This window comes from Gossypium arboreum, chromosome 5 (assembly GCF_025698485.1).
Source record: "Gossypium arboreum isolate Shixiya-1 chromosome 5, ASM2569848v2, whole genome shotgun sequence".
Taxonomy (NCBI): domain Eukaryota; kingdom Viridiplantae; phylum Streptophyta; class Magnoliopsida; order Malvales; family Malvaceae; genus Gossypium; species Gossypium arboreum.
The window spans coordinates 3,444,754-3,468,857 of record NC_069074.1 but is presented as its reverse complement, the minus strand read 5'-3'; the positions used below and the strand labels follow the sequence as shown (position 1 = coordinate 3,468,857).

Genomic DNA, 24,104 nt, shown 5'->3' with positions numbered 1-24,104 from the left:
CAGGAAGCTTTAGGTACTAAGTTAAAATTTAGTACGACTTTTCACCCTCGCATGATGGACAATCGAGCGAGTGATTGATTTTGAAAGATATGTTAAGGTGTCAGTATACTCGAGTTCATGGCGGTGGGAAAGGTACTTACCTTTAATTGAATTTGCTTATAATAACAGCTTATCAAGCTAGTATCAAAATGGCACCGTTTGAAGCTCAGATGGAAGGAAGTGCGAACCCGTTGTATTGGTCGAATTAAGTGAATCGAAATTAATCGGAGTGGATTTAACTCGGGAAACTGAAGAGAAAGTTCAGATTATTCGAGAAAGTTTGAAAGCTGCTTCCGATCGTCAAAAGTCGTATGCAGATTTGAAAAGAAGAGATATAGAGTTCAATGTGGGTAATCGTGTGTTCTTGAAAGTTTCTCCGTGGAAGAAAGTTTTACGGTTTGGTAGAAAAGGAAAGCTTAGTCCACGATTTATCGGACCATACAAAATCATTGAGAGGATCGGTCCGGTAGCTTATAGATTGGCCTTGCCTCCAAAACTTGAGAAGATCCATAATGTATTTCATGTATCTATGTTGAGACGATATAGATCAGACCCTTCACATGTGATTCCTCATACTGAGATAGAGCTACAATCAGATATGACTTATTCGGAGGAACGAGTGAAAATATTAGCTCGAGAAGTTAAAGAACTACGGAATAAATGAGTACCGTTAGTAAAAGTGTTATGGCATCGACATGGATTGGAGGAGGCAACCTGGGAAACGGAAGAATCTATGAGATCACAATATCCGCATTTATTTTCAGGTACGAAATTTCGAGGACGAAATTTCCTAAGGGGGGAGAGTTGTAACGGCCTAATTTTCAGTGGTGTCGGAAATGGTGATTTGAGTTCACTAAATCCGACAAATAAGATTGAACAAGATAGTAATTTAATATTTATGAGTCAAGTAAGAATTTAGAAGAATTTGTGAAATGGTGAAATTAGTGAATTAAAAGAATTTATTAGGTCAAACGGGTCAAAAACGAGGTATCGAGACCTCGAATTTGAAAATCAAGCTATAAAATATTTTTATAAATATTTATGAAGTTTCATTTAGCTAGTATTAAAGTTTGGTTGAGAAATTTTAACGATTAGGTAGTCAATTAAATAAAAAGGACTAAATTGTAATAAAAATAAATTTTTCTAAAAGGATTAAATAGCTCAAGTGTTAAAAGAAGGAAGATTTAAAGGGAAATTAAGCCTAAAAGTGAATAGGCTGGACGGCAAAGGCAAGAAAATCAGCAGAAAAATAAGGGAAATAAGGGCAAAATTGGAAATTTTACAACTTTAACATATAAAATAAGAATAAAATTGAAGAATCTAGAGATCTTTTCATATTTTATCAGCCAAAACGCCATAGAAGGTCTGGAGAAAGCTGGTTTTTCATATTTTACATCATATCAAGAAAACGAATTGAATCGTGGAAAGGAGAAAATTCAAGAATAGTCCCTGAATTTCTACGACTTTTGCAAATTAGTCCAGGTAAGTTCATATGGCAAAGTTCAATGTTTTGATATGAAAATCTTATGATTGTTAAAGTATTTTATTGTTGATGAATACTATCAATTTGCATTAACTAATAAACAATGTGTAATTAAAAGTACAAATTAGTAGGAACAATGGATTTGAGTGCTTCTATTCTGTGACCCTGATGAATTGACGAAAAATATGTGATAAGTGCGCCCGATTAAGACCATAGCTGGGCTATGGCATCGGTGTAATGTGATAATGTGACTCCGTATAAGACCATAGCTGGGCTATGGCATCGGTATAATGTGATAATGTGATTCCGTAATTCCGTATAAGACCATGTCTAGGATATGGCTTCGGTATGATATGCGAACCGTGTAAGACCATGGCAAGGCTATGGCTTCGGTGTGTGATGCGTAACAATGTGAAAGTCCATAGTTTACTATGGTAATGTGATAATGAAGCACTCAATTCCCTTATTGTTCCCTAATTTGACAATGAAGTAAATGAGAAATGGGCCTAAGGGAGTTAAATTGTGAGTAGCCATATGGAAATTATTCCAATGAGTTATTAATGAAATTGTGATTTGGAGGATGAAATAGTTAAACTAATAGATATATGATTGTGTACAATATTTGATATGATTTGTGTTTTTATGCCTATGAGCTTACTAAGCTTCAATAAGCTTATTTGTGTGTGTTTGATAATTTTTTTTGTAGATTGAATTAAAGAGAAGTTGGTAGATCGGATCAACACAACAGGGCACACTATTCAGATCAATTCCGGTAGTTTTTGTTTTATGTTTAAAGATTTATATGGCATGTATAGAGTTTGAATGAATTGAAGTAAAGATGTTATAAACTAGTTAACAATATTTGTACTAAAACAGTTTTTGGTAGGTAGCAGTAGTTTGACTTTGAAAATTCACCATAAATTGTGGAAATTGAGTTAAGGGCTGAGAAAAAAATGAGATTAAAGCCTAATGAGTCTAGTTTCATATAGAGGAAACGGTGCATGCAATTGGATTTTATGTTATGAGATATTTAAATTGTGGTGAGACAGAGTCTGAATGACTTCGAGTTCCCCTGTTCTGATTTTAGAAAATCATTAAAAATTGCACAAAAATAATTATGAGTCATACTGTATATGTATGGATTCTTCATTGGGTATATTTTTAAGAGAAACAAACGGCATGGTTATTTGAATTTTGTACAAGAGAAATTTTGGTTCGTAGTGCACAGGGGTCAAAGTAGCCAAACCCTGAAAGAGGGGAGGATTTAACTAATAAACTGTACTAATTGGACCAACCAAAAACTATATAAAAAAATTTGTAAGTAGATATATGAGTATAAATTCGGGGAAAATTTACGGTTTTGGATTTCGAGTTTTATAACTCGAGATATGAATTATTTAGCAACTATGACGCAGTTGGACAGCTTGTCTGAAAAGTATGATATAAATTATCTGAATTTGGTTAAGTGCTCAAATAAGTTTAGTAGTGCCTTGTGCTCGACTCCGGCAACGGTCTCAAGTAAGGGACGTTACATTCAATTTTTAAAATATTATTCTTAGATTTTGACTTTCACTTGTCTGTGTTAAAAAAATGGAATTTTGGATTTGTAGGTAAAATGTCTTTGTCTTTTGTACCAATCATATCCCACTTTTCCTCGGTTAATTTGGCTCACTTTTACACTTCAAATTTACCCACCCACAAATCTACACATTTTATCTACCCTACCCAATTTAATTATATATATAATAGTTTCCAATATGAATTACTGGATTTATCATTGTAAATATATTTAACAGTGATTTTTTTTTCATTTACCAAGAAAGTTAGCAATTAAGCTTTTAATTTTGTTTTGCAACAATGAATAGAATAAAGATGAGGTGCAAAGGCAACAAGTTGATTATAATACAAATGATGTTGTTTTAAAAAGCATATCGTGATGGAATAATATGGCTGTTTGATAAAAAAAAAAGAAGAAGAAAACCCATTGTAATGAACAAAAAAGAAAAACCCATCAATCTACATTGCTGATGTCACACGTTAATGGGTGCCTTGAATTTTTTGTAATAATGTTTATGATAATATACTAGGCTTTTGAATTTGCTTATTTTGGTAAATGAAGTTATAAATAGCTAAGAATGTCTACAAGTTTTGAGGTGCTGGAATTTTGATGACTCAGCTGTTGAGTTTTATTAAATTGTTTTAAATGAGATGGTGAATATATTCCACTTTTATAGTTAATCAACTAATAATAATTTATACTTTTACTCGTAAATGAAAGAAAATTGAAGCCATAATTAACGAGGTATATAGGCATATGAGGTGAGGGATGAAACATCAAAACTTTCATACTTGGAAAAAAGAAAATTCCAGTTCCATTTACGTTCAATCAATCATTCAAAACGACAACTTTATGCCAAATTCAACTGAGTTGCGTAATATATTTGATATTTCAACACTAGATTACTCTGAACAAACTGACTTTATTCTTCAGTTTTTGTGATTTATAGTAAACATTATTTGGGGAAACCTTTAAAGGAAAGAACAAAGAGGAGTATGTGATTTTTGAATCCATGTAGTAACTCATAGGGAATTTCACCATATCGGCTTTGGATTTTTATCCTTAAAATCACTGCTGCACAATCTTAAATGTTTTTGTTTTGCTATTAAAAACAGTAAGAAGTTCGAGTCTTTTTCAACAATAAGAAGTGGGATTGTGCTTTCTCTTAATTTCCGTACATCTTCAACTAATTAGCAATTAGGTGTAGGTTGGGGTTTTAATCTGTAGCTAACTTTCCTACTTGGCCTGCTGTTGTTGCTTCTTTCCTGTTCTGCTCAGTGTTGGCTGATGAAGTCTCGTTGATCCCAAAAAGTGGATTGCAAAATACAGATAGTTGTGTGCTTTAAGGACTCGGTTACATTTCACATATACTATTGGATAAAGGCTTGCTTGACTGTGTAGGGTTTTATAGTTTGAAAACCACCCATATTTTAAGCACATAAGCAATCAGCTTCCCTTTAGATCCCCTTCTTCTAGTGATGGTTTACCGGAAAGTGAAAATTTTTTAGGAGGTAGAAATTAAATTATTTAATAAAAATATAATTTCATTATTTTAATAGTTTATATTTTTATAATTTTTAAAGGAATAAATTAAATTTTTATCATTTTTAAGAGGGCCAAAGTAAAATTTTACTTTTACTAATATAAAAAATAAAAAATTTAAGGGCTAAATGAAAAATTTTCATTTAAGGGTGCGGGGCGAATTTTTCTTCTCTTTCTCTAATTTATTTTTAAGACAAAAAGTAATTATTTTGATTCTTTTTTCTTTGCTAATAAGATAACTCAATCTTATATAAAAATAATTACATCACACAAGAAATCAGCCTTAAAGCACATCAAGTACTCTCAAACATTTTAAATATGGAAAATGGAAATGTGAATATTCCACCAATTCAATTCCTCCTTTTTATTACTTTTTTTCTAAATTTGCTACTTTGTTCTTCAAGTTAATTGTTATTGCCTACTAATTTGGGTCTGATTTGAGGTTTTTTTTATTGGTTTTAGTATATGGGTTCTCTTTTATATTGAATTTAATGTTTTTATATTGTTAAAGATTGATGCACGTTCATGAATTTTGCTTCTTTCTTAGGGTGCTTTTGGGTTTTGGATTTTTGAGTTGGACCTCTCATCTTTGGGTTTTCTTTTTGTTTTATGCTTCTGCTTAGATGTGTAAAGGTGGATGGTTTGGGGATAACTAAAGATGATTTTGTATGTGACCTTCTTGGAAAGACCTCATTAAATTTAAAGTTTTAGTGGCTTTTTGTAATGCAAGATTTTGTGCAAAATATTTTCTTATACGTGGTAATGAGTTAAGTGCCGCTTGATAAGGAATGGAAATGTGGTTAAGTTTGGTAACCTTGGATTTGTGCTCCATCGATTGCATTTATCTTAGCAATGGACAAATTTATTCTGCTTCAACTTTTTACGATTCATAACATATTTGATTTCCACTAAAATTTTAAATTATGTATAATTTTTTTTAATAAAATAGATCACATACAATTTTGATGATTCGTAACTTTATTAATTATATAAAACCATTTTTTCGCTTATATAAGTGGTTTTAATTATATTTCACATTTACTAAATTTTCAATAACCACTATTATGATAAAATTAAATTGAATTCTGAAAATGTGGTAACTTTAATTTGATATTATTCTCATCAGCTTTGGCTGACAGATTTAATTTTTGGGTAATTTACATTTACTTACGGAAGTCATTTTAAATCCGTCACTGTAGCCCATAAAATGTACCGCCAGAAAGAACCGTAGTAAAAGTCTAGTTGAAAAGTTATCATCCAACAGAAGTGTACTAACGAACCAACAGAGGGCATAGGGTTCCAAGACATACCCCTATAGCGACGGTTATTCCTACTTTTATACTTATAGTGACGGACTTTGATGCTTTGATAAACAGATTTCGTCCATCAATAAAATGACAGTTTTACTGTAGTTGTGATAAGTTAGGCGGCGTTATGATAGTTATCAATGCATGTAATTTCCTTTTTTTTAGCTTTGCCTCCTTTAATATATACATTTAAGTTTGTATTTTTTTTTTATAATTGTGATTTTGTTTTTGGAGAAGGAAAATATCCGATTAATAAATTACAACATGAGGTTTAAGGTTGTAATTTATTGTAATTACAGATGTGTATAAAATTACTTCAATTTTATACCCTGTACAAGTAGATCGCTCTCCGTAATAAAATAGCTATTTTAATTTGATAAAAATGAGAAATTTTGGTATGAACAAAATGATTATATATACATTTTCAATACTAATATTATATATAAATTTATTCTTATTCATGAAACAATATAATGTTACTATACTAAGAAAGTGAGATGGTCTATATTGGGTAATTAAGCTTCGAGAGACACTAATCATTTGATTTTCCTTTTCATACATGGAGATTCAAGTGTTTATATATATAATCTAACAACATTTATCTTTTTTTTTCTTAATTTCTTTTTTGTGGAAGTAAAATTTTTATTAACAGTTTATTAATTTTAGGAAACATAAATTTTCCTTAATTCTATCATGTGTGTATGCTAATTATATATTATACCATACAGTAGCAGAGAACAAAAAAAGAGTAAATTATACCATATAAAATGGGCCTGGGTTTTATTTTAAGAAATCCTTCAACTTTGAACCCAAACCCATAAGTGGCACTTGTCTGGTTTTAGCCCCAATTCTGTCAGTTTTGATGATTATTTTTGGGCTTAAACTGGATAGGCTAAACCCAGAAATCAATGTTCATTAAAAGCTCTGCTAAGTCTTCAAAACATCACTCGAAGAAACTCTGATACATTCGATAACAGAGACAATATATTATGCATATGTAACTGCCTTCCTTATTTGCTTGTCTCCATTTTTTATCCTTTTTCACTAAACATCATATGGAAATAAGCTCTAAAACACAAACACTATCTTAACTAAGATAACCCTGGTTGTTATTCTGATATTTATGAAATGCCTAACCCATGGTGTAAGACGGGGTTGGTAAGTTGATAACTGTGCTCTTGATCTTTGTCATCATGTTAATGCTGTTGGTAACCCCCTGTGATCCTATTCCACTGTCTTTCAAACCCTGTTTGCAACCCAGTTCTCAATAATTTTACAATGCTGCTGATATAACAAGAAAGTAATCCAATTTGGGACATGCAATATAGATTTTGTTTACCTGAAATGGGAAATGATCTGGTCCACGAGCTGGTGCAGAATTTATCTGAACCGTACCCGTCTCCATTGCATCACTAATCAATATTGCTTTATTGACATCCTTTGTGAAGACACATCCTTGGAGTCCAAAGTTGCTAGCATTGCAGTGGTGGATACCTTCCTCAATGGAGTTGATCCTTATAACCGGTAAAACCGGACCAAACGGTTCCTCCCATGCGATCCTCATATCGGGTCGAACATTGTCTAACAACAATGGCCATATAAGATTGCCATCTCTCTTGTACTCTTGACAAAATGTAGCTCCTTTCTCTTTGGCATCTTTCACCAGTCCTTCGATGAAATTAGCCGACGACTCCGACACAACAGGAGTGATATCGCAGTCATCCTCCGGTGCCCCAACCGTTAATTTCACCACTTTTGCCTTCAACTTCTCCACCAGAACATCAGCAACAGATTCCATCACTAACACAACCTTGACAGCCGTGCATCTTTGACCACTGTGGTAGTAGTTGTACAAGCAAAAAAGAGTTAAACACCATGTTAAATGTCTAGTAGAAGTGAGAACAAGCAAGTCTTATTTTTTTACCTGTAAGAAAATCCTCCTTTTATTATGTTTGCAGCAACCAAATCCAAGTCGGCATCCTCGAGTACGATACATGCATCTTTTCCTCCCAATTCCATCTGCAGAGGGATCATTCCTGCCTTCTTTGAGATCGTAATGCCGGTATCTCCACCAGTGAAGCTGAGGAAAAAGGGAATGCAAGTTAGACACTGTATTGTCATAGCAAATGAAGTGTCCACTATGGCATGGAACTACCTTATACAGTTAACTCCAGGATGCATGGTGAGGAAGTCCCCGATCTCGGAGCCTTTCCCTGTCACACAGCTAATTAGCCCTTTGGGAAAACCAGCCAAATGAAAGCAGTGTACCATATGAAGAGCAGAAACAGCACCCTGTAAGAAGATTACTAATTTTAGGACACACTATCAAATTCGACCACATTATATGTTTCGACAAAATGTGTTATCAGCATGAATGCATGTAAAAAGTACCTGTGTCGGTGGCTTGAGTACAAGGGAGTTTCCAGCAATTAAAGCCGGTGCGATTTTTGAAACAGCCAGGTTAACTGGATAATTGAATGGTGGAATGGCCAGAATCACTCCAAGCGGAATCTGTATACATTGAGTTGCAGCTATAAATCATGAACAACAGATTGTTTTGACAGGATTCTGTATATAATTTTTCATATGCTGAAGCAAATGAATGAAACATTACCTTGGACGTGAGGCAATATTTGGTTCTCTGATTTCCAGGAAAACTATCAGATACCAAGAATTTCCCTTCACCAAGAATCCTTACCCCTTCTTCAGCAGTGTAAGAAATAAGATCCCCGGACCTCACAACCTTCATGGAATTATATCAAAAACCAGTTTTCCTTGAGATGAGTTGTTGTTCAGTTCTGAATTAAACAATTGCACGAAAAAAGTTGGAGCAGATTATTATATACCTCGGTAATGGCATCTTTGGCTGGTTTTGCAATTTCTTTAACCAGGCATTCAGCAATCGGTGCTTTATGCTCCTTTAGGATAGCAGCAGCTTTATGAAGGAGCTCAGCTCTCTTCCAAAGTGGAGTCTTAGCCCATGATTTTTGTGCAGTTTTTGCTGATTCCATAACCTTGTTCACCTCTTCTTGTGTACAAGCTGTTTGCAGCACCACAATAAAATCACCTCAGGCATCATTTTACCAAGACGCACAAACTAGCCATTAATATAATTTCAGCCCCTAATTCAACTATTTGGGCTATAGTTAAGTATGGTCTCAAAGGCACCTTGATTAATCTAGATCACCACGAAAACAAACACAGCTTCATAAGGAATCAAGAACAACACCTCAATATTTCCACACAAAAAAGACAAGATTTGATGGGAAAAACAAAAGCATGCATATATGGTTTACATGATTAGCAAAATAAACTGTGGTTTTACAAGTTTAGCAGGCCAACCTTGAACCTTATACTGAGTTTTTCTGGTGCTGGGGTTGATAATTGCAACAGTTTTTCCAGAAGAAGACTTCTTCCATTCACCATCAGCATAGTACTTGTAAACATCTCCATCCAATATGTCTGAAAACACTCCAGTCCCTGCCATTATGAAAATTAAAAAGAGATGAAACCTACTTGTTTCCTATGGATTTCCTCACTCCAAGAGCAAAAAACAAAGAAACTAAGTGACGCAGAGTGGAGTGGAAGACGAGGCAACGAGTGTCTGGTATGGGTTATGATGCCATACGGTTACATATATAGGGAAAAGGTGAGCCACAGCCATTGCCTTTGGTTGCAGATGGAAAAAAATGAGTTTGGTTTAGGTGGTTCAGATTTTGCCAAGTTTGAGTAAATGATTCTAACAATTTTCTTATCGAAATTTCACTCTTGCTGACCAGTCAATAGCTTGTACAAGTTAAAAATTGTAACTTGTTTTGGTTTTTTGCTACTCTTTTACCCTGCATAAAAAATAGCAGACACGATTGAAGATATTACTACTTTCATTTAATTTATTGATCTTTAACTGTTTTACATTGACTTTGACTTCATGAAATCATTAATTCAGTGAAAGAAATGAAGTTAATGTAAGAAGTGGAAAGAAATGTAGACTTGGAAATTAATTGGTACTGAATCAGATATGGTATAATGACTTGATGATGAAGCTGTAAAATAATATCCAATGGTACAAAATTGAGTTAGTAACACTCAAAACATGATATTATCATAGAAGAGTTGGTCCAAATTGGATTACTGAAAAGATTTCCTTTCTTATTTATAAAATGATGGAAAGGTTATGTCGATTTGCTGATACTTTTAAATCTCTCTCCTTCAGGATTTGTTACTAAAAGATTCAGTTGAATCATAAGCATAAACTATACTGTGTTCAACCAAGTTGCCCCAACCCTCAGTTTGGTGTTCAACGGTATTTAAAACACAGTATTTGCAGCGGATAAATGTTCTTTTTAAAACATATTTGGTTCTTGTTAAAGAAACCCCACGAGTATTTGCCATTTGTTTTTACAGTTGGTGGTGAAATTTCCTAAATTGTTGAATCAAGGTAAGTAAAAAGAAGGAAAGAGACAATCCCAAATAACAAACTGAAAAGACGAGTAGCTTTAGCCTTCAATCATGGGGAAAGGTAGCTGGAACAAGAAGCACAGAGGCTTGAAATTTTAAATCAGGGTAGTAGTGGTTGAGAAACCATGTTGGGTGTCTGGTGTAGGATCAACTTACTACACAAGCCACAAAAACAGAGTAGGTAGCAGATGGACCACAAGACCTGACCATTCTAATAAAAGCCAATTCACCCACTCTCACTAATCCAATCATACTCATGGAGCTGGCCTGTCTAAAAAAGCCCACAATTTGGTGCCCGCACCAAGCTTTTACTTAATGCTATGGCAATAACTTCAAGCAGCATAAAAGAATTTAGAGATTATATGATGTGAATGAATAAAATTGACTATTTGGGTTTAAGTATGGTATTTGTACTCCTCACATGCCCGAAATTCAGTACATTTTTTATTGAAATTGTCATGTTAAAAATTTTCAATGATTTATTAAATAGACCCTAAAATTTAGTTAATTATCAAACTGACCCCTTACAACTTAAGCTGTCAAATCAGACTTTCCTTTTTTATTTGTAACGAAACTTCAATATGAATTCAAAGTTGTAAACAAATTATCTAGCTCAAAACATGAAAATCAATTTCATTTTTTACTAAATAAATAATGAATTTACTCAAACCTAATTAAGCCAGCGAAAACAAGACAATTTATATCCATAATTAGTCCACCCTGATTGTATTGGAGAACAACATGAGACATCTTGCATCGAACTTAGTTAGGCCCAAAGAAAACCTAACTCATATACGTTTGAGAGAATTGAACCCCCAAATAGATAAATAAATAACTGTTCGAGAGACAGGTGAAAAAAAAAAAGACAAACAAACAGAAACAAGAGATAAAAATTGTTGGATTTCCAAATGGTTTGCCAGTAATTTAAAATGAGAAAGGTAGCATACATAAGAAACACCAAGCAGTTCTGCCTTTGAAAAAACAAAATTACTTAAGCAAATATCATGAATGGCCAAAATTAAACTCTGATTCTACCAAAGAAACCATCCTCTTTACTTAATCCTTGTGCTGCTGAACAACTTCGACACCCTCGTGTTGTTCACCGTAATCCTGCAGGAAAAAGAATAATAAAATCATCCCAAGAATCATAAATCCTTTCTAAATTTTCTAGATATAGGGTTGATGAAACAATTAAAATAGAAATTTGCAAATATGTATTTCATGTATATGCTAATACCTTCACAACTACGCAAGAGCAACCAACTACTTTCCGTGCTTTCCCTTCAGAATCTATCTTACACAACTGCATGCAGAGGCGATGCGCAATTAGTCTCTTTTTATAGGACAGAGTCAGAGTAATATGTAGTAACATTCACTCGGGATACATGGTCAAAGGGATTTGTAGGAGATAAATAACTCAATGTTCCATGCCATACAAACACACAAGTTCATAGGTTAAGAATAAAGTCTTAACGAAAAACAAATTGATACTAATTTCACAAGATACACCTAAACTAAGAACAAGTCATACTGGGAACATGCACGATATTAGAACATCATTTGGTGCTCTCAGCATGTCCAGATATGCAAGGAAATAAATTAAACACGAATGAGCAATGAAATGTGACTTAATGAGCAATGAAATGTGACTTACACCAGCCCACTCGCCAAGAGCTTTTGCACTAGGTGCACGTAGCACCTTAACATTATGGTCAGCGCAGAGTGCCTTGACCAGCTTAACATAATCAGGTTGGTCACAGTCATTGGCCAAAACACAAAGATGTGCATTGTGCTTTTCAATTGCCTTGGCAGCTTCATGTAAGCCACGAGCAAGCCCACCATGAGCTTGGGACTTCCTCACCACAAGAGGCAAGGCTGTGTTGATGTCCATTGGCTCACCAAGAGTAGCGGGTGCCTCTGGTTGGGCAACGGCAACCTCTTCTCTGCAAAAGCCATTGGCAAGAGCACAGAATAAATACATGCAGACATTATAAAGAGAGATATGAGAGTGATAAAGACAAAGTCTTTCAAAGAAATAAAAGCTAGGGTATAAACTGACGAGTTAGGAATGTAATCTCAAAATGGGACAAAATTGAAATACTATCTACAACTCCTAGCAATGCAGAAACATATAGTTAATACAATCTTAAGATACTAAGTATTTCTAACAGATACTGAAAAAAAGAAGAAGCAAACAACAACTCAAGCAAGTATACAATATAAAAACACACACTGTGCAATCTATATTAGCATTCACAGATATCATAGCAATTCATCCCGCACAAAAGCAAACGAAGCCCAAAGTCTATGTAGGGAAAACTTGAGCAATTTGAAGCCATACGTAGGTAATTAAACAAATCCAATAAGTACAGCTTGCACAAATTTCATGGGGAAAAAAAAAACACCGACATTCTACTAAACATGGTCTTGAATCTTTATAGAGTTCACTTACCCCGACATTTTTGGAGTTGAAGATGGGATCGGGGCTTCTGCTTTCAGGAAAAAAAAAGAGACGAAGTCAAACAAGCAGATATTTCAGCTAAAAAAAAAAATTCGTTCAGTAATTTTGGGTGAAGAAATCAAAGGAAACGTTGGATGACAATGTAAGAAAAACAGCAGGAGGAAACGAAGATTAAGGCGCTGACCTGAGAGTAAAGAAAATGAAGAGCGGGGAGCCCTCAACGAATTGATCTGTTGGGTAGCGGAGGAATGTTTAGGGTTTTTGGTTTTTAGGGTTAAAATAAAAACAGAAGGTGAGAAAGAAATTAAACGTCAACGAACCAATTGCTTCCATGATCCAACCCAAGACCAATGACTTGGCCCATATTAAAGCCCACGGATGTAAAATAAAAAGCCCAAATGCTTTCATTGAGAGTCGAACTCAAGACCTCCCGCTTACTAAACGGGTGCTCTAACCAACTGAGCTATGAAAGCTTAATTGACAGGTGACCTTTTTAGTTACAACTTATTCTTTACATACACAATGGACCCACCATATGTCAAACGTACGATAGGTACTTCTGTATCAAGAAAATGTTCCCCGGGAAAAAATAGAAAATTCGAAAGATAATTCATTATCAAATTTCGAAGCAACAAAATTCATTTAAAAAGAAAATCCACAAAACAAGCAAACTCGTATTCTCGGTAATAATCCATTTGAGGTCATATCAAGAAAAAACTAGCAGTAAAGATGACATTTTTACTTTTAAATGTAATAATCTTTTTCTACCATTGTTTCCATAATACACAAACCATCACTAATCCATGTTATTAGATTAACAAAGCATCCGGAGTGTTCAGTGTTTCCTTCACGATGTTGCAGTACATGGACAACTCAAGAGAACCCCAGGCATAATAATCAACCTAATCTCGCTTCTCTTTGCAATACCTGGTTAAAGCAGCAATAATGGAGCAGGATCAATCTTAAATCCAGTATATACATGTACACATCAACTCAGAACTAATTTGAAAAACCGTCTTCAGTAATATGGATGTAGCAAGTTGATATACTATGACACAGAATGTTAAGCAAAACAAACAGTAATAACAGCATATTCTAAGAGAAACTAGTAGTTACATGTTGCATTTTGGGCCTCAATGCCTTTTTCCTAAGTCACTCCAACTCTTCTTAGTCCAATGTATTCATGTCCAACATGATACAGACTATAGTTCTTCAAGGATATTAAAATATATATATAAATATCCATTTCAGTCATATACCAGTATCAGACTGACAACATAGCATTCTTCAAATATAACAGAAGAAGAACAGGAAACATATTTGGACCTTCATCCTTTAGCAAGTATGATGATGATAGGAATTGAAATATGTTACTTTTGAAATGGATAGCAGCAGTGTCGCAACTTTTTTTTCTAAAAGTACAAGAAAAAGAGAGTTGCATTACCAGTTGACTATTGTTTAGCAAATGGGAACATAAACATATTGTATTATACTAAAATAAATTATGAAAAACTGAACTCTATATACTGATTGTTTAGCATAACCAACTCTTCTTTCACATCAGAAGCAACAGTCTCAATAGTATTTTGATAGTCTTACCGGTATATCATTTTATTTTTGGGTAAGACAGATTTTGATCCCATAGAGATTTAAACATATGAATAGACGCCTTTATACATTTTGTCAATCATAAACAAAAAAGTATGCTAGATAATATTTAATGAATCATAAACATCAGACCAAGCATCAAATACATTTTACAATAGCAAACAAGTGGTGCCTACCTCTTCAGCAAACTTTATCAAAATAGTTGTCCGAGGTCTTTGCAGCCCCTCCATGGGTACAAAATGAGCTGTTACTACTGCTGGAAATCCTGCACCATCAAGAACACCCTTCCAACCAACAAAGAGAGCCTATAAGAGCTTCTTTCCACCAGATCATTCATTTTATACACAAAATGAAGGCAACACTTACCCTCACTATTCCAGCAACAAATGCCCCACAATTAAAGGTTCCCATGTCTCTTGGAATTGAAATAAACCTACAATGCAAACAGACCAGTTGGTTACTTATCTAGGACAAGAGGTCAAGTTAATTGAAACAATGGCATTATAAACTAAGAGTGATGAGCAATGCATAACTTGTTCACAAGGAGGTCTTTCTCACTGATCATGTATTCGTCTTCATGTTCAGTGCCCTTCTCAAGAGAGTCAGCCACCTAACATGGTACAAAAAAAAGCTGGTAAGAGAAGCATTAAGACTACATTGATTTTAAGCAAATGCCAGCTAAACTTCTCATGCCTATAGGCTTCTAAGAAACTAGCCAAATTCCATATGACAGTATCATCAAACTTTCAATTGTTTCTAACAGCAGACAAGATTGCAACTTACCTTTCCAAATAACACCTTCCAGACAGTGCTGTGCACAAAGGATAAAATACCCAACAATCGTGTCTCCCTTCTATTCCCCTGAGGCATAAAAAAGCATAGGTTCATAGTACTGGCGCTGACACCATATAAGAGCATAAGTATACACACAAATGAGCACACATTTATGCAAACACATTGCTAAACCCAGATAAAAAATATGAATGCAAACATAATTGAGATAACAACCACCAAGCATAAAAGGTGTGTTAGGCCAGCATTCTAGTATTACATCAAAACTTTCTCACCTCATTACCAAAACTAGGAGTGGTAGATGTCCAACTTGCAAGTAGCACCTTAAGAATGCTAGTGAAAAATAAAAAAGAGAACCTTGTTGTGATAGCAATCTGAGGTATAGTCTATGAATGTGTTGTACCTTATCCCTATGGCATAAAAGTTCAAGAACTCGAGCCCCAACAGCATACCCTGCATCCTCCAGCCTGATCCATTTCCCATGAAAGATATTAGATTCATTGACAAAGAAGAGCCATTGACTGAACTAAGCATCATCCCAAATCCCAATATTAGCTTTAATGTGAAATAATCAGATCACAAGATCAGTCAGCAATGATGAGCTTCAACTATAAAACATTAAGAAAAAGTACCTTCTTTCTAATTCAGCAATGTTGTCAACCCGAGTTTGATTGTACTGAACAAGCTCAGAGAACAAAAATGCAAAGGCACTCAAGCTAACCTGAAATGGAAGCACAACATTCAACGGTTCAAATTTTGACTCCAAATTGATTTAAAACAAATCCCCAATAAAAGCTACTATTGATTTGGTTAGTTTTGGTTTATACAAACACCTTTTCTATTTTCTAAAGTAATAAGATCTCAACGGATTTATTTTATTCTTATTTTGAGACTAATTTGCCTCATTTGATCATAATTTCTCGACTAATTTAATGGATAAATCAAATAATTCAAAGAGAAAATAAAAGTTAAAGGAAACAAACTCAATAGATGTCAAATATTGCAACAAGAAGAAAAAGGTGAATTATTGAAACAATCTGAAACTCAGGTTGCTTGCTAAGAATACGAATTTACAGTTTAAATAAAATAAGGGAAAAGAAAAAGCAAGTCTCTAGTTTAAACTTTATCATTTTCTGATGCATTTCAGCATAACATAAGAGGAAGAGATATCAAGAGAGAGTGAAGGAACCTCTTGTTTGCCCTTGCTAAGGGGCTTCTCAAGGATGTTTGAGTATTGCTTTATCTTCCCAACTCCAATCATTGTCTACAGGAAAAGAAAATATTATTTTCTGTTTGGCTGCTATAAAACTGCGGGACAAAAATGTCAGCTATCAGGTATGTGAAACACCGAGCAAGTACTTCACTGTGAAGTCCATTTTGAACAATTGAAGAATTTAATTGTGATATACTAGCTGATTGGATTTATTTACTTGCAATAAAGATCTGGGACCCTAGGGCATTTGTTTATAAAAGCCCTTTTTCCAAAGCAGTTGGTCCAAGTTCGGATCTCTCCCTTCGAATTGAAGAATTTAATCGTGATAAATCAGCTGATTGGGTAAAAAGCAGGTTTAAAACTCCAAGATTTCCAACTTCTGACACTAAATGTAATGGTGGGATGAGAACAGTGAGGCTATTGACAATCGACACTCAGGAGTTAGGACCAAGACCAAATAACTAAGACCACAAGAATCAAAACAAAAGCTGAATTCTTTGAAAAGAAATCTCTAGATGAGCATTTCTCTGTTGATTGGACTACACCATGGGAGGCAGTAAGTCAGAGAAATCAGCTTTGAATCTCAAATGGTTATCTGTAGAAGCTGGAAACTTATTTGCCTTGAGGAATAGAGTATCTGATCTTATTTTTAGTGAAAATTAAGCATTCCTTGTTAAATAAGTATATAAGTTGGCTGGAAAAGCCACAAAGGATACCACCTCATTTTCATGGCCTTAGTATTACTTATTTAGTTTTGGGCTACTGGTAGCTGAAACGGAAACATAAAACAGAAGGGAGACAGACGCTGAAGGAATCACCAGACTCTGTATGTGAAACGGCTGTGATCACAGTGATGAAACACTACAATTCCAGCTCCACAGTTATCATTTCAAACCAGTAAAATTAACCAAATAAAAACACATAACTTGATTCTACAATTCAGATATTTAGTAATTACTCATCAGTGATCGAAAGCAAGATCAACCCAATTATTCTTTCCCAATCAAATGGTCACTAATGTAAACAAAGATGACCCACAAAACTAATATCATCACGATCTAGCACAGAAATGTATTCTTTTTCTGGGATTCCCAAAGGAACCGATAAATTCGAGATAAAAACTTCATATAGAGAATTTCGACAATACTGCAAAGAACAGTAATTCATCTCGAAAAAATATATAAGTACATTTACAAATTGATAAACAGGAACGATTTGTTTCGTAGAATGGGTACCTGTTATAGCATATGGGTCTTCAGATTTCTTAACGATCTGAGGAGCAGGAATCGATCGATTTGTATGTACTACGAGTATGAAAAAACTAAAAGAAAAAGGGTTTTTATTATAATAAAAAAATATTGGAAATTAAATTGGGCTCGCTTAAAGAAAGCCTCATGCCTTCTCTATTTAGTATCAATTGGGCCTCGTCGTTTTGCTTAGGGCTTAAGAAATAGTTCTTTTATTTTTTAAATATTATTAAAAAATGAACTGATGAAGGTAAACAAAATATATGCATGGATTAATATAAGAATGCATTTTAATTTTCTTTCTTACCCGGACAAGTGGTACTACTAGACATGTTCAAGGCCGATAGCCCGCCTGATTCAGCAGGCCTGGTTCAATTAGGATTAAATTTAGACAATAATTTTCGCATGTGAGGCGAGTCGACATGAATTCAATTTAAATAATTTTTTTAAAAATTAATTATAAAAGCATATAAAATATTAATTAAAAATATCATTTTTAATATTTTATTTTTTTTGAATAGTGAAATGGACTTTTGGGTAGGCTAAGCTGACTCAAAAACAGGCTTAGGTTTGATTTTTTTACAAACCGAGCCATGACCCAGACCGGCCCTTGCATCAGCCATCTAGCTCCTCGCTTGAAGATAACCTAGATAGTATTGTGTCTTCAATCAACTAGTTGGTCACCCTTATGTCTCGCCCACCAAGCTACATTATTTTAGTAGGAATACACTTACTACCAAGAATGGACCACCAAAAACCACTAAGACATAAGAACCTAGTACTATATTAACTAATAGAATATCAGAACAGTACCACATTTGAGGAAAATCGACTTGTCACCTAGTTTACCACACAAGCAGGCCATCGTCGATATTTTCGATGAGGTGGCATCACCAGGCATGAAATTGAGCACGCAACCCTCCCTATAAATGCCTAGAAGAATAATGAGGAAAGGATCTTCACCTTCTCAGCAACCCTAAGCACTTGCTTGCTACACTCAATCTCTATCACCTTTACTCCTCCTCTACTCCCCTCCTTTTTTAACTTTCTGCTTATTTAAGTGAACTAACCTCTTTGTTACCACCACTTTCTTTCCATTTATCATACACTTATATCAACAATGGTGATGAAAGCAATGTATGATAAAAAAATGGAAGTTATGAAATAATTTAGAAAATACTTTACTTTTCGAATATATCTAAAAAAAAAACCCGAGATTAAACATTTGGTCATTTATCTATAACCTTAAATGAAGTAACCAAAGGAAAATTATTAAGGAAATGAGGTGAATGAGTGACAAAAAATGGATAGGGGAAGAGAAAGAAGTTATTTGAACACAAATAGTGGAAGAAAAGTATATAATAAGTAAATATAATAACAAATTATGTAACACCCCCTACCCGTATCCGTCATCGGAACAAGGCACGAGGCATTACCAGAGCTTATCGAATCATTATTAATTAGGGAAAAAAGTAAAACAAAATAAACATGTAATATTTAATAAATTCGTATAACATGGTAATTAACTTACCGCTTCTCTATATTCAACATAATTATGCAAAGCATAATTATTCGTATTGATCATGAGCCCTAATACATATTCTTATCACATTATTTGTCATATAATTCATATAAATATCAAGAAACATGTATGGGCTCGACTTTCATTAAATTTCTCATATGCATATACTTTTATACATCATTTATTCACATAACTTATAACAATCATATCTATGTATTTTAAATACGCTTTCATAACAATTTGTCTTGATTTCGGACTATCTCACATTGGAACTTTATTCATCAAATCATTTGAAATACTATCTTTATACAAATAGTACACTTGAGTTGCACAATTTTATAATTATGAACGAACACATTTATAAAATATATTTCATGTTCATATATCATAGTCTCATGTCTCCATATATCAAATATATAACCATACATAAGCATGTCATTCACTATTTCTTCCTGTCTATCACAATTTCAAATGACAGGTTCATGTGAATGAGTTCAACAATAACCATGAAAATATTTACCACATTATTTCACACATGTTCCACTTATAACCTTTTTTTTTTTTATATATATTTGGCTTGACATTTACTAAGCGATATCGGATATTCATTTATTAGGCAATATCAAATATTCAAATTATTCTTTAACATATATAACATTTAATTCAAACATGAATTTATAACATTTTCATTTTAAAAAGTTTAACATTTACCAAATATAATCGAGCATGTTATCAATTTATGCATAAGTCACTCACATATTTTCCTCCTCCTCCTCTCCATTCTACATCCTTAATGTATATAACACACTTATAAGTAACATTATCTATAATTTCACTATTTACTTATATTTATATTCCAAAGCTGTCCATTCGTGTCATAGTCACTAAATTATTTTTAACTTGAGTTATGGAGCTCCAAATTAAGATCCACTAATTTTCCCTGAAATTAGACTTACATATCTTCTTACGATAAAATTTTCAGAATTTTTGGTTTAGCCAATAAGTATAGTTTATTCTTTAAAGTCACCCCTGTTCTACTGTCTAACAGTTTCGACCCTTCGAATAATGTTTCTGTTTGTTTCTCTTGAAAATAGACTCATTCAGGATTCTAAAAATATAAATTTAAGCCCCTAATTATTTTTTTTCAATTTTTTATGATTTTCCAAAGTTAGAACAGCGGAACCAGAAATCATTCTGACATTATCTCACAAAATTTATTACATCTCATGATTTACAATTCCATTGCTTACATCGTTTCTTCTATAAGAAATTAGACTCAATAAGATTTAATTTCATATTTTATTCATCCTCTCATTTGATTTTTACAATTTTTGGTGATTTTTCAAAATTAGACTACTGTTCCTGTCTAAAACAGTTTTAATGCAAAATGTTGATTTCCATTTTACCCAAATTTCACAATTCATACAATTCAGTCCTTGCTCAATTAACCCCTCAACTGAGCTAATTTTTCTCAATTAATACTTTAGTCTCTCATTTTAAACTACTTCATAACCCCTGAAAATCAGAACTTTAGCACTAGATGTAATATCCTGATTTTGGGCCTAGTCGGAATAGTGGTTTCGTGACCACAAAATCCGAGATAGAAATAATTATTTTATGATTATTTTAAGGTCTATGATATGATTGCATGATTGTGTGAAAATTTCGTGAAGAAATTTTATGCATAAAGTGCTTAATTTGAAATTTGGGACTAAATTGAATAAATTGCAAAACTTGTGTTCTAGAAGTATTTTGCATAAAATTGAATTAGATTATTAATTAGAGGTCCTTAAAGAGTAATTTTACCAATTTCTAAGTCTATGGACAAAAATTAGGACATGGAAGGAATTTTTGAAAAGTTTAGTAGTAAGGGCATTTTGGTCATTTAGGTAAAATGAATTAAAATACAAAATTAAAAGCCAATTTTGCTCATCTTCAACCCCATGGCCGAATATAGCAAGGAGAAACCATGGCTAGGGTTTTTCAAGCTTCCAAGCTCGATTGTAAGTCCGTTCTAGCCTCGCTTTTTAATGATTTTTACGCTTTTGGAGTCTCAGTAGCTCGATTTAGCTTATGCTAGCAATAATTTAACCTAGGGTTTATATTTGGAAAAATACCCATAGGTGAAATTTGTGTATTTTGGTGTTTTATGATAGAATGTGAGGTTTTAAATTATGTTAGACAACTTGTGCTACTCGGTTTTAAGTGAAAACGAGCAAAAGGGCTTAATCGGTAAAAATACCTAATAGTCATAAGTACATGTTAGAGTGAGAATTTGATGTTGCCATAGAAGGAAAAATGATCAGCATGTCATAAAACATAAGAAAATAGGCTGAATTTTAATTTACGAGCTTTGGGGCAAAAGTGTAAATATGCAAAAGTTTAGGGGCAAAATTGTAATTTTTCCAAAATATGATTTTGGGTCAATTTGAATAATGTGAGTCCTAATTAGACTATATTTTAAATGATAGAGCAAGGAAAACTGAAATTCGGGCTAAAATGGGGAAAATACCAAGTTGTGGACGAAATGGTAAAAATAGCTATTTTCGCATACGAGGTAAGTTCATATGTAAATGTTGGTAACATAGTTATTATTTTAAATGTTTTAATGTTTTTTAAATGATATGATAATTATTATGAAATATTATACTTGTGATAATTGTTTGATAATATGTAATTATGTGAATTACTTGATGAGTATGAACTATCACCGAAGTATCGATTTCGATATTCCGTGGAAGACGGCAAAGATGTGAGATCGAGGAAAAAAGCCCGTTTGAACCTTAGGAATAGATTAGGATACAAGTGACATGTCACTAGGATGGTTGAGCATCCGAACTCGTTGAGTTGAGTCCGAGTTCACTTATGGATGCGAATGTCCGAACTCGTTGAGTTGAGTCCGAGTTCACTTATGGATGCGAACGCCCGAGCTCGTTGAGTTGAGTCCGAGTTCACTTATGGGCGGGTTACATGGTAGCTTGGCTACATATGTGGCACTTATGTGCAAACTTTCCATGTATCCGAATTATATTCCGATGTGTTCAACGGGTAAAGTTCTACTCAAATGGAGGAATACTCAAGATGAAAGGGACGTATTGGTAAGTGTTGTGAAATGGATACTTTGAACAGGTATGTACTTAACCCTCAGGTTGAAAACTCGATATAACAACAATATGGTAAGATGATAAATGAAAAGGTGATATGAATGTCTTGGTGATGGTTATGCAAATGATGTTTTATGTTTGCTTATATGGTTATGTTACTTGCTATTTGCATGTGAGCTTACTAAGCATTTATGCTTACTCCCTCCTTTTCATTCCTTGTAGTGTTGACAAGCCAGCTCGGAAATCGGAACGGTCGGAGGCACGCCACACTATCCGTATACCATCTTGGCATAATGGCTTGTATATTTTGAGTATGGCATGTATAGCATTATAATCATTTTATATGTATGGTCTTATGATATGGTTATTGAGTGGTATGGAAATAGAATGCTTGGTAATGATTAGCCATTGGAATGGCTAATCATGATCATATTTGGTATTATGTATGTCAAATTGCTAGCTAATCCATGGAAACCATGAAATAGGTAAAATTTACCATAAAATAGATTCAGACAGCAGCAGTGACGTGAGTTTGAAAAATCACTAAAAATATTAGAAATGGAATTAAATAATGAATAAGTTATGGAATCGAAGCTTGATGAGTCTATTTTCATATGGAATAAGCAAAACAGGTATATGAGCTATATTTTATGAGATGTTTAAATTTTTGTGAAACAGGTCCAGAGCGATTTCTGGATCCCTGTTCTGACTTTGGAAATTCACCATAAATTTTACAAAGATAATTAGAAGTCACGCTTTATATGTACAGATTCCTTATTGAGTCTAGTTTTATTAGAGACAAACGGTATAGTCATTGAAGGTCTGTATAGGGAGATATCTGATTCGTAATACACAGAGGTCAGAGTAGTTGAACCCTGAAACAGGGGAGACTTTAACTAATAAACTGTACTAATTGGCCCAACCAAAAATTCTAGAAAAAAATTAGTAGATATATATATGAGTCTAGTTTCAGGAAAAATTTACGGAATTGGATTTCGAGTTTCGTAACTAGAGATATGATTTTTAAAGCGACTGTGATGCAGTTAGCCAGCTTGTCTGGAAATTTTAAAATGAATTGTATGAGCTGTTTAATTAATGAATTAAGTCCGTTAACACCTCGTGTTCGACTTCGGAAACGGTCTCGGGTACGGGGTGTTACACTAGACCTTAATTCCAATCTCTTTCATAATTAGGTCCTAAAATCAAATTCCATCAATTTTACTTGATAAAATCATCATATATCAAAATTAAAGCTTCAATTCTATATTTATTCATCATATGCTTCCAGTACTCATCCATAGCAACTTAAAAAATTAGCCATGGAATAAAAAACTAATGACATAGTAAGTTAGACCCAATTGTAAAAGTCCGAAATCTTAGAAATTTCAAGGAGAAAGCAAGAATTAAACTTACATGAAGCTAAAGCATGAAAAACAGCTTGAACCCTCTTCCATGGCTGTTTTTCAGCTGATGAAAATGAAGAGAATTCTAGATATTCCAATTTGGTCCCATTTTTATTTAGCTAATTTTGGCAACTTTCTAATTTTGCCCTTATTTCACCCATTTCCTGATTTTTCTCAGTTATTGCCACCCAAAATATCTCATTTGGGTTTATTTTCACTTTAGGTTATTCCTCATTTGACAATTGAGCTATTTAATCCTTCTAGCAACTTTTACACCTTTTTCAATTTAGTTCTTTTTATTTAATTAATCACCCAAACGTCAAAATTTTCTAACAAAATTTTAATACTACCTTATTGGCACTCCGTA

General features: G+C 33.6%; 3 protein-coding genes and 1 non-coding gene across 6 annotated transcripts; all 4 read right to left on the bottom strand.

The window, feature by feature from the left end:
• Positions 1 to 6,840: 6,840 nt before the first annotated feature.
• LOC108474129 (NADP-dependent glyceraldehyde-3-phosphate dehydrogenase) lies at positions 6,841 to 9,644 on the bottom strand. Its single transcript, XM_017776047.2, has 8 exons — positions 9,272 to 9,644; positions 8,776 to 8,969; positions 8,544 to 8,672; positions 8,321 to 8,440; positions 8,085 to 8,221; positions 7,854 to 8,009; positions 7,269 to 7,764; positions 6,841 to 7,175 (listed from the first exon to the last, which is right to left on the bottom strand). Exons 1-8 carry the CDS (start codon positions 9,414 to 9,416, stop codon positions 7,062 to 7,064), a joined length of 1,491 nt encoding a protein of 496 aa, XP_017631536.1. The 5' UTR covers positions 9,417 to 9,644; the 3' UTR covers positions 6,841 to 7,061.
• A 1,636-nt stretch (positions 9,645 to 11,280) lies between these two features.
• Positions 11,281 to 13,165, bottom strand: LOC108471009 (40S ribosomal protein S12-like). Of its 2 annotated transcripts, none has more exons than XM_017772565.2 (5): positions 13,033 to 13,165; positions 12,840 to 12,926; positions 12,042 to 12,330; positions 11,625 to 11,690; positions 11,281 to 11,497 (listed from the first exon to the last, which is right to left on the bottom strand). In XM_017772565.2, the coding sequence occupies exons 2-5, from the start codon at positions 12,845 to 12,847 to the stop codon at positions 11,444 to 11,446; spliced, it is 417 nt and encodes a 138-aa protein (XP_017628054.1). In that variant the 5' UTR covers positions 12,848 to 12,926; positions 13,033 to 13,165; the 3' UTR covers positions 11,281 to 11,443. The 2 variants fall into 2 exon arrangements, with proteins under 2 accessions (XP_017628054.1, XP_017628053.1); XM_017772564.2 differs by having other exon boundaries at positions 12,840 to 12,876; positions 13,033 to 13,152.
• Positions 13,166 to 13,247: 82 nt separating this feature from the next.
• Positions 13,248 to 13,321, bottom strand: TRNAT-AGU (transfer RNA threonine (anticodon AGU)). The gene has a single exon. It is a non-coding gene; the product is annotated as a tRNA-Thr (tRNA).
• Positions 13,322 to 13,461: 140 nt separating this feature from the next.
• LOC108471011 (uncharacterized) lies at positions 13,462 to 17,854 on the bottom strand. 2 transcript variants are annotated; one of them, XM_017772567.2, is made up of 9 exons: positions 17,697 to 17,854; positions 16,438 to 16,512; positions 15,881 to 15,969; positions 15,652 to 15,715; positions 15,240 to 15,317; positions 14,990 to 15,066; positions 14,823 to 14,889; positions 14,633 to 14,740; positions 13,462 to 13,775 (listed from the first exon to the last, which is right to left on the bottom strand). In XM_017772567.2, exons 2-9 carry the CDS (start codon positions 16,507 to 16,509, stop codon positions 13,746 to 13,748), a joined length of 585 nt encoding a protein of 194 aa, XP_017628056.1. In that variant the 5' UTR covers positions 16,510 to 16,512; positions 17,697 to 17,854; the 3' UTR covers positions 13,462 to 13,745. The 2 variants fall into 2 exon arrangements, with proteins under 2 accessions (XP_017628056.1, XP_052884901.1); XM_053028941.1 differs by having other exon boundaries at positions 16,438 to 16,556; positions 17,697 to 17,837.
• Between the last annotated feature and the right edge of the window lie 6,250 nt (positions 17,855 to 24,104).